Source organism: Vipera berus (genome assembly GCF_964194415.1).
Source record: "Vipera berus genome assembly, chromosome: 7".
Lineage (NCBI taxonomy): Eukaryota > Metazoa > Chordata > Lepidosauria > Squamata > Viperidae > Vipera > Vipera berus.
In genome coordinates, this window is record NC_138209.1 from 19985184 (window position 1) to 19998720 (window position 13537).

Genomic DNA, 13537 nt, shown 5'->3' on the forward strand with positions numbered 1-13537 from the left:
AAGGAAAGCAACCTTATCAGCAACCTATTCACAAAGAAGCTATTTTACTTGTGTTTCTAATGAAGCATGTGAACATCAGTGTGTCTGTAAACTTGCCTCACACAACTTTATTTTTATTATTATTATTATTATTATTATTATTATTATTATTATTATTATTATTATTATTATTATTATTATTATTATTATTATTTTAAAAAAGGTGACAGTACTATGGACATGTGCAGATCCATCACCTTGAGTCTGGAGTGCTATGGTTACCATATCTATGCTGCAAACAAATCATACTTACATTTTTCTGTATATGTAGTGGTCACCCATACTTTTGAAACCCAGATATGGTAATCTTATGATGACCTTGGGTAACGCGTGTTAGAAAACATGGCAGAGATAGTTTCAGGTTTACACAAAATTGGGCTTATTATAATAAATCTTTTTTGATTAGCCCTTGGGTCATATCAAAGTGCAAAGTTCCAGCAACAAATTATTACTAAAATTTGATAAAAGGAATTTAAAATGGAATTTGATAAAAAACAATTTAAAGTGGAATTAGAATAAAATACGATTTAAAATGAAATGGGAATAAAATACAATCTAAAATGAAATTATAATAGTGTACAATAATTTAAGATATATATAAAATATGATAAAATTATATTTTGGAGTCGCCCTTGCAATCTACCCCAATCAGTCCCATATATCCAGATCTCAACCGAACCATTTTGTTTAAGTAGTGTGCTGCGTTAAATGTTATTTTCAAGTTCTGGCCAGACATAAGGTAAGTTGTTTTGATATGGGGATCCCAATGGGTTATTTGTTTGGTATATAGACCAAGACACCTGTCTCTCACCCTCTTGTACAGGCAACAATCAAATAGGAAAATTGGGCTTATTGATATATAAGTTTTTCTTCACTTACTTTTAGGTCCAGCTTCAGATGCTTTTTCTAATCTGACTATTGTATTTGTCTGGTTGTCAGGGCTCTGAGAACTCTGATCTGTAATGAAGAAGCCCAATGAATGCATGTTAACCACAAGCCAAACCTCAGTGTTACTTCGTGTTTCTTTCGAATGGAAGAATTTAGCAGAGTGCCCATCCATACATTATCATGTCCCTTACATGAAGCCAATGGGGTGCTCTTTGGTGTTTTCAGCAGAATGGCAGGATAACCCTATTTTAAAACTAACAACATAACAAATGTTATCATACTTGCAAAAAGCAGAAAGTGGGAAGCTTCTATGAAACAATTAATTACTGCATCAAACAATTGACTTCACGATTAATTATCTCTACCTTCACTGCATCCAGGTTCTCACATTCTTGAGAGAACATTTTTACAATTTCCAGGTAAAATGCTGTGTCATTAATAGGTGCTATCACTACCATAAAACTCAGCAATTTAGACCCATCTCCTGGCAATTACTTTAGATGTTCATTAGGCTGAGATGAGTCATTACAAAAAGTCTTGGAACTGTTAGATAAAATAAATTATAGATAGTCCATAGGCTTAGGTTGAAGATGGCTAACAATGTCTTCATCATAAGGCTTCTTTCCAAATGCTAGCCCTTCATCAGTTAGTCGTTTTCGTATGGAGAACATTCGAATCAGCCACGTTGCTCTCTAGTCTGTATTAATGCAATCAGTAGAACCATCTATTTTCAAATACCTGTCACAATCAATCAATTTAGAGCTCTGTCAAAAGCAATGTGTTCACCCAAAATCTTTTTATATGGAAGGGATAAACCAAGAGAAGGGGGGAAAGAGAGTGAGAAAAAGATATATACTATATTTAAATTAGAAAAATAAATAAAGAGAATGGGTAGCTGAACACCCTTTTAGGTCTGTCCCATCAACCTGTGATTTCAAAGGGCCCTCAGTAGGTTGCCCATTCTTGAATTAAGAGCCATGTACTGAGAGGATGGAGCTGATCCCTCAAGGGAACTTCTCTAAAATGTCTAGGTCTTGCCTTACAGAAAGACGACCTTTACTTTTAAAATAAAAAGGGGTGAGGGTAGCCAAGCCACCACATAACTAGGTGATGGCAACTATTCTCTGAGAATATTAATACCCCCTTTAATAAAGTCTTCCCCAGCCTGATACTTTCAGCTATATTTGACCACAGCTCCCATTATTTCCCACAAGTATTGCTGCTATAACAAAACCTTCTGTTAGCTTCTCTACATATTGTTCTTTTTATGTGCACCATTCTCAGCTCCTTCAGGAGGCAGAGCGCAATAACAATAATATGATTTTTCTGTGAAGAATTCCCACAGCTATCCTGGTTTCCCATTGGATCAACTACAATAAAAAGCAAGGAGAATACCTGTGCTCAAGCTGAAACTGCAATAAGCTATCACAGAAGAAGCAAATCTGCCATATAACTGTTTAATAGGTCCATTTTTGAGACATGATTATGAATGAGATTGGGGTGGGTGGGAAGTCTTACCTAAAATTGCTGGACCCAAGCTGAATGCCGAAGTCATAGGAATCTTTGTTGATGACTCAGTTGTGCCTGCTGTTACTTTTGATAAGATAAACGACAGAGTGTTAGCTGCTATTCTCAAAGCATATTTGTCAAAGGAATAATCAGTATGTAAGTATGGAAATCAAATCTCTTTTCTCAACATCCTCAGGTCCCAGCAAAACAAATAAATGAAGGAGGAATAAACAGATTGATAGGGAGGACAAAACAGAAAGCTATGATTGGGCTGAGTTAATGAGATCCTAAAACAAAACAAAACGACCATGGTATCTTGCTGCGACACCTCAGGGGACTGGGAGTGGGAGGCACGGTTCTGCGTTGGTTCTCCTCCTTTCTCCAGGGTCGCTCGCAGTCGGTGCTGGCAGGGGGACAGAGGTCGACCCCGAGGCCTCTCGCTTGCGGAGTCCCTCAGGGGTCGGTCCTCTCGCCTCTCCTGTTCAACATCTACATGAAACCGCTGGGTGAGATCATTCGCAGCTTTGGAGTAGGGTACCATCAGTATGCTGATGACACCCAGCTTTTCATCTCAACTCCAAACAACATCAGTGATGCCCTCGACGTGATGTCCCGCTGCCTGAAAGCGGTCCGGGAATGGATGGGGAGGAACAGGCTTCAACTGAACCCGGACAAGACTGAATGGCTGTACGTACCGGCAAGCCAGGATACTCAGAACATCCCATCCCTTAACATCGGGGACAAGTTACTACCCCCTGTTGATAGGGCCCGCAACCTGGGTGTCCTCCTAGACTCGCAGCTCTCCCTGGAAGATCACATAGGAGCTGTGACCAAGGGGGCCTTCTCCCGGGTTCGACTAGTTTGCCAACTACGGCCTTATCTGGACCTGGATGCCTTACGTACAGTCACCCATGCCCTTGTGACCTCTCGCCTAGACTACTGTAACGCTCTCTACATGGGGCTGCCCTTGAGATCCACTCGGAAGCTTCAACTGGTGCAAAGTGCAGCGGCACGGACACTCTTGGGAGCCTCCCGATACTCCCATATCACACCTCTCCTCCGTGCACTATTTAATCTAGTGATGCTAGAAATTCAACATTAAACTGCAGTTTAGTCTTCCTTTAAAACCAGAAGGTCACAAAATTCAAGGTGCTAGTGATGACATACAAAGCCCTACATGGCATGGGTCCGGATTACCTACGGGAGCACCTTCTGCCAATGTCAGCACCCCACCGTCCTGTGCGCTCCCACAGAGAGGGCCTCCTCAGGGTGCCACCGCTCAAGGAATGTCGGCTGGTGGCCCCCAGGGGGAGGGCATTCTCAGTGGGTGCGCCAGCCCTCTGGAACTGCTTGCCAACCAAAATCCGGATGGCCCCCGACCTCCGCACCTTCCGGCGCGACTTAAAAACTTACCTGTTCCAGCAGTCCGGCCTGGCCTGATAGCTCTAATTGGGGTCCCAGTTTGTTTTTACTATTGTTTTTCACTATTGTTCAATCTGTATACCTACCTTACTCTGTACACCGCCCCGAGTCCCTCGGGAGAAGGGCGGTTTATAAAAACAAATAAATAAATAAATAAATAAATAAATTAAGAAATAATAATGATAATGGCAGTGTACGAAGCAGTATGGAGAGTTCCCTGATTGGTGATTCGGCATATAAATTTAATAAATAAAAATGAATAAAATAAATGTGGACTTATTAATAAATATGGTAATAGCAGCTTTCAAGATAAAAAAGTATAGAGAGGTATAGTGAATGCTGAACTAGGCTTAGGTATACTGACTTTTCTTATCTTACATCTTTAATTGTTCTGACTTGCTCTTTCTTACCCCTTTCTGTGCTTCAAAATAATATTTGCCTATGTGAAAGGAAATAATATGATGGTATGCATGCATGGTCCCAGCCTTTAAAATTGTCTTATTACCTTGAATCACTATAAAATTCAATCACTTTGACCAAAAGGGCCAAGTGTCAAGTGCAGCTATTTGAAGCTGCTTTCTTTGAGTTGATGCCCTTCAGAATGTTGAACATTGACTTTCATGTTGGCCGAGAACTATGGGATGTGAAGTTCAAAATGCACGAGGAGCCCTAGTTTAAGGAAGGTTGTTTTAATAGGTATTACAATGACATTCATTATTTTAAGAAAAACTTAGTTATGTCAAAGGACTTTTTGAAATTTTTATTGAAATCGATAATGAATGAAGACTCTTACAATATTTTAAAAGAAATTAAAATTCTCTAAAAGCATTATGCAACTCCAGAATCAACATTTATTTCTTGAGATGAGTTACAGCAATATAAATAATTTCTGGACATTTTTTCTTTTTCTTTGGAAAAGCTTCACCTTAGATTAGTTGAACCAAGGACTAATTATATCATCCTCATATTTTCTGCTTAGCAGCCACTATAATTTTACAATTTGTTTTTAGTGTTTTGATTTTTAAAAAATAATTTGTAAAACTAGACAGATATTTATTTTGCAAATAAACATACATGTTAAACTTTCAATTTTGCTTATTAGCTCCTCCAACGAAGTAACATTTTGTGGATTATCTGCCTATAAACAAACTATCCCATCAAGATGCGCCTCCCACTAAAAGGGAAGGACAGTGGCATTATATCAGAGCTTGTGAGGTTATGGAGCTTTCTTTGTAAACATAACAAGGCAATAATTATTGTAAATGAAATGAAAAGAAAAGCTGTTAAATCATTCTTCATAGGATGTGTTCGTTTTGTGTTCTTTTTTCATAGTTTTTAAAATTTCTTGAACAAGGGTGATTTCTTGTAGGGCAAAGACATCACAGCATCTTTCCGCAACTAAAAATGTTAGATGTGTTGGATTTAATGCTGTCAGACTGGGTTGTAAAAATTGGGATAACCACTAAATAGCTGGAAATCAGTATAGATAATATTGTATTGATATGTAAATGTGTCATCACTTACTTTTAGGTCCAACTTCAGTGACATTTTCTGATCTGTCTGTTGTATTTGCCCGAATGTGAGGGGTCTGATAGCTTTGGTCTGTAAAGAAGAAGTCAAATGAATGCATGTTCTAGACAAATGGCATTTTAAGTCAAGCAGTATTTTAAAACTAAGGTAGGCTGGATCAATTAAGCAGAGTGCCACCCACAGAAGACCATATCTTTATTGTTAGTACAGAATGCCTCCTAGCAAAATCCACTGGAGATCTCATTTTGGCTCTCTAAAATAAATATTTCAGGCTTCAACTCATAGGCAGTCTATACATAACAGGTTTAAATAGACTAAACAGGAAGTTGCATCCACTGACCCAACAGTATTAGAATGAGAAATTTAACACTAAACAGCCTGGATTTTAGATTAAGTTGAAAGAATAAGGAATAAACCATTAACACTGTATTTAATTCTTTCTTTTTTTTAATTTAGCAAAAAGAAGAGAGCTAGCAATTAAGTTGTCTTGCTTTTCAGCAGTTGCCTAGTTATGGCACATCAATATAAATACATATCAGGGATACTTGTAGACATGTCCAAACCAATCATGTGGCCATTACCATACTGGTTTACTTTAATAAAAATGTGGATTTATTTGCCCATCAAGTTTTGAGATCAGAGCTTTCAAACCTATGACAATTATTCTGTCAATGGCCCTGTAAGAGCTTCCAACTTCTCTAACACTGTAGAAATTGGGAATCATGTCATTAATATCTACTTCCATTTCAGCAGTACTGTATTGCAAAACTGAATTAGCAAGTGCTGCTGTATCTTATTCAGAAATGCAAAACTGTTTGCCTTCATTAGAATCTGGAATTTCCTAGGGATTATCCTACTGCATTTGTAGGCAGGAACGCATAATGAATCACTTTAAGAAGACTAAATAGCACTCAAAGGAAATAATTGCAAACATAGTTTGCCCTATTACCGTAACCCTGTTGTTTTTTTAATAATTGGAGGTACTTTTTTAAAAAAGGAAAATACAACTGAAGCTAACTCTAAAGGACTGGTGGAATTCTAACATAATATTCCAAAACCTGATCACTCATTTGGGATTTTGAGAAAAGACTTGTGGGAAGAAAATAGAAGATGTAATAGAATAACAAGGGAATACAAAGGACATTTTGTATAACAAAAATATTAAGCATTTTTCTCCTTGAGAAAAAGATGATGCTAACGAAGACGATGATTTTTCAGCTGTAGTTGTTCTATACTTACTTGAACTTGTTGCCATTTTATGAATGGGTGGCCTTAACATTTTTGAGATCCCTGAAATGATCCTGAGCACCAGAAAGTTTGAAATGTATTGATATAAAGAAAATAAGAATTATAGGGATGAATTACAGTGTTAACTACAAGGTAGAAATGTTTCCCAGTAGACCATTTTTCATCCTCAAATCCATAATGGGATGCCTTTCTTTAGAAAAACACATTAGTAACTTTTCCATTGCTTAGGACAAAGATAGCATGCATTTTTAAAAAGACACCTAGAGATCGATTTGAGAATTTTTCTTAATTTACAGTGCAAGCCTATTCATTTAATAGATGTTTTCCCCAAATATGTTTACAAGCTTTGATTGTGCATGTTTTGGCGGTTTTAAAATAATATCTGTTTTTGACTTTGTTTCATGTTAAGTGCTGAAATCTGATATTATAAAGTGTGGTACAAAAATGATCCTAGCTAATAAATATTTCATTTCTATCCTATCAGTTATAGTGAAATATGGGAGTAAAATAATTTGATCTGTATTTTATCTGAAAAAAAAATGCAACCTAATTCTTATTTCACACAGTAATAGATGAATTGTAACTTTATTATTCTTTACAATTACAACCAAATGGAACACCCCAACTTAAACAATGCTACAAACTCTGGGAAAAATGCATAGAACAGTGTGCTCATGAGAAAGAAAATAATATAGATGTGTCCATTAAGAAAATAAATAGCTTCCTGTTGTTTAGTAGATTCCATATAAAAGTTTGATATGTAAGAGAATTCATACAAAGGTTTCTTAGAGAGAAACCAAACCAAGCAAAAGCAATTATTGTTGGCTGCGATCTCACCTGATGGACCAAAGTAGAAAAGGTGTGCTTGAAAATGAAAATGTTGTAGAAAACAAACAGACACATCCATCTTTAGATGAATATAAAACTGTATTATCTTGTGCTATCAGATGAGATTCTTGTCAGAGGCTCCTAAGGAATCCCAAAGGGAAAAGCAAATAGGGTGCATTCTGTAACTCAATTTAAGAAAGGGGTAAATGCTTCTAGAAAACTTCCTCTCTCTTCCCCATCCAGCATAAGAGGGACAGTTCTTTGATACTTCTGTCACCAAATCATTTTATTTTTCTGATAGTGTTGGCATTTTATATGCCCAAGCAATTACTACTAGCAGTTTAAGACTGCAATCTCATTTTATAGACCTGTGAACATCTGCAGCCACAGAACAGCATATTATCTGTATAACTGCCTCTGTCCCCAGAGCACTTCCCAAGGTAATGTAATTAATACAAGGGAGAGATTATTATATATGTGGAAGTAATCATATTAACTGAATTGAATTGCATTTACTGGTTAAATCCATATACATTTATTTTTTTTCTTTTGGTCCCCCTATTTTAGGGAGTGCACTGTCTGCCATTTGAAGGACAAATGCAGTTCTCAGTCCAAAAAGTTATGCACCCTTTCTTTGGATGTTTTCTGAGGAGTAAGCCCAATTCAAAAAAACAAAATTAATTTTGAGGAATCATGCATGGGACTAGAGAAGCATGGTGGTTAGGATGCTGGGCTGGAGGTTAGCAAGCCTGTGTTTGAGATCTGAGTGCTGCTGTGAGGAGGGGTGAGTTCCCATCCTTCGCTCCAGCTCCTGCTGGGCACATGAAAGGAGACCCCAAATGGGCATCACCTGGGAAAGGGTGATGCCACCAGCTAATCCTTTCAACCTGGAAGTGCCTCACTGCTTCTGACATGGTGCGATGTTGTGCATGGGACTTGGGTGTTCACTTACAGCATGCTAATCTAACTTGTTTGTAACTCAACAACACGTTTCTTTTTTAAATAGGCCTCTGCTGTACCATACTGTCCAGAAAATGTTTAGATATGAATTAAGACAAAAATAAAATATTAGAAGTGTTCTAACTAATTCATAAAGGTAATACATTACCTTTAATGGTAGTAGCTGCAACTGTGCTCATCGAAGTGGCACCTTTGGAAGGGTAAGACAGAAAATGCACAGTAAGTTTAATGCTTGCTAGATAAAATTATTGTATCTTTTTGAAAAAGGCAATACATTATTATAAATTAAACACACTTGAAAGCAAGTTTTAAATTTACTATTCTGAGCTTCTGTCTTATAGTACTGACAACACCTTTTTGTGCTGTTGTAGCAATACGTGAAACTTCTCTAGCTTCATTATTTTAATATGTATCCTTTTTGCTCTGCTGCAGAACAAATTATCTCCTTTCCTTCAAATGTGGATACTTTTATTGCTCCTTTGAATTAATGTTCTCTTCAGTGCTAGGAGGCGCAGTTCTGAGCAAAAGAGGACTTAAGACAGTTCATATTCCCACTGCTTATCCCCAGTTCCCCTGACATGATAAAATTCCAGATGGAAGTTAATAAAAGTTAGGCACCAACCCAATAAATTTCACTGGATCCAATGGGTTTTTCTGAGAAATGGCACTAAAAATCCCTTGTTCATATGCTTTGAGTGCCTAATTGTGAACCGAAAAATGGTGAGGGGATATGCCTAATACACACAGAGAGAGAATTTATTCCATCTATTTCTTCCTTCTGAAACACAGCAGCATCCAGCCTTTCCTCTTCCAAAATCTCCAGGTGGAACAGGAACAGATCCGAGCTTTTGGGTGAGGAGTAGCTGGAGTGAGGATGGTCGGGAATTCTGGATCGGTAGACACTGGTACTAGTGGCCTTGAATTGATTATAGCAGACACTTCTGCTAATAAAGTGGTCAAGACCTCATGAGTAAGCCTTGCAGAGTTCAAGTCCATTAACATAGAGTCCAATATTCTACGTGTGATTCCTATCATTCTCTCCCATGAGCCACCCATGTGGGAAGAGTGAGGAGGATTAAAGATCCAAGTGCAGCCCTTTCCAGCTAAAAGTCCTGGACTGACTTAGAATTGATGTCTAATTCTCTGCAGGCTCCAATGAAATTAGTTCCACAGTCAGATCTTAATGAGTTTACTGGTCCCCTTATGGCGAGAAATCGCCTTAGAGCATTAAAGAAACATGAGGTATCCATGGATTCCAAAACCTCAATGTGTACTGCACGTACACTCATACAAGTGAATAGCACTGCCCAACGCTTGTTATTTGCTTGGCCACCACGTGTCCTACGTGCTGTTACCGACTATGGGCCAAAAACGTCCAGACCAACGAGTAAATGGTGGGTCAGTGCTTAGTTTGTCGGTTGGCAGGTCTGACATTTGTTGTTGCTGATGCCTTCCTCTTAATTTACGGCATTGCACACATCTGTGCAGTATAGCTGCAATCTGTCTTTTTGCTCCTACAATCCAAAAGCCTGCCGCTCTTATGGCACCTTCTGTGAAATGTCTGCCTTGGTGCTTAACCTCTTCATGGTGATGGCGTATGAGCAAGGTACAGAGATGGTGACGACCAGGTATTATAAGAGGATGCTGTTCACGCTCTCCCAAATTGGCCTTATGTAAATGACCGCCAACCCTTAGCATGCTGTGGATGTCTATGAATGGGTTCAGGTTGGCGATTGGACTGTTTTTTGGAATGTTCTGTTTGTCCTGGATGCATTTGAATTCTGCACTAAAGACATTCTGTTGTACACAGCATATTATGAGCAGCTCACTGCTAGCGATGTCTTTTGCTGATAGAGGGTTTTTGCACAAGTGCCAGCCTTGACATTCAATGTCATCGGACTTGGTGTGATAACATCGTGCGATGTGGACTAACCTTGTGATGGTGCGTACAAGCTTTTTCCACTCGGAGAACCATTCAAAACGTTGACAGTCCATGATGGTTCTTTGTTCAAATCTGGTAAGAAGAGTCTTTATTTCAGAACGAATCTCCGGATCATTGTCTGGATCTTGAAGGTCGAAGGATTCGACTGTGCTTTCTTCTGTATGATCAAGCAGGAACTTAGGACTTGTTAGCCAAGAGGAACTTGTAAAAGCACTTGCCGATAGTGGTCTTGTAGCGTGATCTGCAGGATTAAGTTCTGATGGAATGTAATGCCATTGTTCAGGCTTAGAGGATTTTCTGATCCGTTCTACACGATTGCTGACGTAAACATAAAAGCGTTTTGTCTGGTTGTGTATGCAGCCTAAGACAACCTTGCTGTCTGTATAAAACGTAATGTCATGTATGTGAATGTCCAGCTCACGCAATATAAAGTCTACAATTTCAACAGCCAATACGGCCCCACAAAGTTCAAGTCTAGGGATTGTGTGCTCAGGCTTGGGTGCCAACTTGGCTTTGCCAAACAAAAACCCAATGTGGGTCCGATTTATAGAGTCTTTAACCTTGAGATAGGCAACAGCTGCTATGGCCTCAGTGGATGCGTCTGAGAAAATGTGAATTTCCCTGGTCTGGCTTGCTGTAAGGGAGGCTGGAGTGTAGCAGCGTGGTATGTCGATTCCATCTAAGGCATGTAGAGATTGTTTCCAGGACTCCCATTTTGGGAGCTTGTCTCTTGGTAATGGTGTGTCCCAGTCTTTAGTGGACTCTGAGAGTTGTCGTAGTAAGGATTTACCTTGTATGGTGATGGGAGCTACGAAACCAAGTGGATCATATAGGCTATTCACTACTGACAAAACACCACGTTTGGTGAATGGTTTATCTATAGAGCTGACATGAAAGCCAAAGGTGTCGTTAGATAAGTTCCATCGTAGACCCAAACTTCTCTGTTCGGGGGGCATGTCCACTCCCAAGTTAAGGTCCTTAAATCCTTTGGCATAATCACTGGGCTGGAAGGCTTTCATAACTGCAGCACTGTTTGAGGCAAATTTGTGGAGTCTAAGATTAGCTTCAGAAAGCATACTTTGTGTCCTTTGGAGTAGGTCTATGGCTTCTTTGTCCGTGGGTAAGGATTTGAGTCCATCGTCCACATAGAAGTCCCTTTCGACAAAATGTCGAGCATCTGCACCATAGTCTTTCTCACCTTCTAGAGCGGTCCTTCGTAGACCATATGTTGCAACAGCAGGTGAGGGACTGTTTCCAAAGACATGTACTTTCATGCGATATTCGGTGACGTCATTGTCCATGTTGTTGTCACGGTGCCACAGAAACCTTAAGAAGTTCCTATGGTCTTCTCTTACTTTAAAGCAATGAAACATTTGCTCAATGTCAGCTGTTATGGCGACGGGTTCTTTTCTGAACCTCATGAGTACACCTACGAGGTTGTTGGTTAAGTTTGGACCAGTGAGAAGGGCGTCGTTCAGGGACACGCCTTGATATGGAGGTTTTAGTGCCTTTCGATTCTTGAGCTCGTTGGTCCTTAAACAGAACAAGGTCTCTAGCTTGGAGATTGGGTGAAGATGAAACATTGGTGACTGGAGCATGACCTTGATGCTCCCCGCCATGCTGCTCCCTGCCATAACTTGAAGCAGGGTTGGATACAGGTGGTTGCTGTGGATTGCCTGGAAGTGGATCAGGATGCGTAGCTGTATCATGTTTGTCGCTGCCACATTCTGTGCACTTGATGAAGGCTTTTCAATTTTTAGCAAAATAGCCATATGAAGCACAGCACCTGTAGCGTATTCGTCCCCACCACCTGAATTGCTCCATTTAGGAGGAGGTGGTACAGGATGTGAGTTGCCACTGCCTGAATCACTCCGAAGAGGAGAGGATGGTACAGGAGGTGAAATGCTGAAACCTGAATCACTCCATAGAGGAGGAAGTGAGATGTCCATCTTTCTTGTAGACACAGCTCCACATGAGTCTCTGTGTTGAGCTGCTGTGTTATCATACCTTGATGATGGTAATGGAGCAGGCACACTGGATTCAGCGAAGTCGAAGCTGGGTTCATTGTTCGTCCAGGCGTGTTGACTTGTAAACCTGCAAAAATATGAGAATAGGGGAAAGGAAAAGAGTAGGTCGAGTTCCTTTCTGGCGGTAAGGTTGAGATCACCAACAACAGTTTTGAAGATTGTTTTCCAGGATCTGAAGTCTTCTGGATGGTCATTAAACTTTGAGAGGCTATTGGCGGTGGGCTCTCGACGATTGGCGTGTTTGGCGTACTCAGGAAGGTCTGGTCTCTCACTCTTTGATGCCGAAGAAACTTGTGGAACCTCTTGGGTGTGAGGGTTCTCTGGTGAATAAGGATCAGGTACACCAGGATAAAATGATGTTGCAGGATCATTTAGCTGTGGTGTAATCTCTAAAATTTGTGCTGGTTGTTGATTCAACCATTGATCATTGCTGGAAATTATGTTGTCACTGGCAAGAGGTAATGCAATTTGAGGTGTTGGCGCACCTGTTTCTGGGCGTTGAAGAGGTGCTGGCCTTGGCAGGCTTGGGGCTTCTGTGCTGTCTGTAGGAAGCACAGTTGATGCACCTGTGCTGCTTTGAAGAAGAGGTGTAGGCCCTGGCAGGTGCGGGGCTTCTGTGCTGTTTGGCGGGGGCACAGCTGACGCACCCGTGTTGCTTTGTTGAAGAGGTGTTGGCCCTGGCAGGCACAGGACTTCTGTGCTCTTTATGGGAAGCACGGTTGACGCACCTGTGTTGCTTAGAAGAAGAGGTGTAGGCTCTGTCAGGCGCGGAGCTTCTGTGCTGTTTGGAGGGAGCATAGCTGATGCACCTGTGTTGTTTGGTTGAAGAGGTGTAGGCTCTTGCAGGCGTGGAACTTCTGCGGTGTTTGTGGGAAGCACAGCTGACGCACCTGTGTTGTTTTGGAGGAGAGGTGTAGGCCCTTGCAGGCGTGGAACTTCTGCGGTGTTTGTGGGAAGCACAGCTGACGCACCTGTGTTGTTTTGGAGGAGAGGTGTAGGCCCTGTCAGGCGCGGAACTTCTGCGGTGTTTGTGGGAAGCACAGCTGACGCACCTGTGGTCTTTGACTGGTGAGTGGGGAGTGCCGAAAATGCACTTGTGCTGTGGTGTTGAAGGAGTGCAGGCCCTTGCAGTTCTGGGGTGACT

General features: G+C 40.4%; 1 protein-coding gene across 7 annotated transcripts in view; it reads right to left on the reverse strand.

Moving 5' to 3' along the window:
* Positions 1 to 13537, reverse strand: part of EMCN (endomucin) — a 51648-nt gene that overhangs the window by 15885 nt on the left and 22226 nt on the right. For 6 of the 7 annotated variants that reach the window (XM_081332816.1, XM_081332815.1, XM_081332818.1 and 3 more), the window contains exons 4-7: positions 8573 to 8614; positions 5383 to 5460; positions 2446 to 2520; positions 919 to 996 (exon numbers count right to left, since the gene is read on the reverse strand). In XM_081332816.1, the coding sequence (XP_081188942.1) occupies positions 919 to 996; positions 2446 to 2520; positions 5383 to 5460; positions 8573 to 8614 (273 nt within the window). The remainder of the gene's footprint in view (positions 1 to 918; positions 997 to 2445; positions 2521 to 5382; positions 5461 to 8572; positions 8615 to 13537) is intronic. The other variant, XM_081332814.1, reaches the window with a different exon arrangement.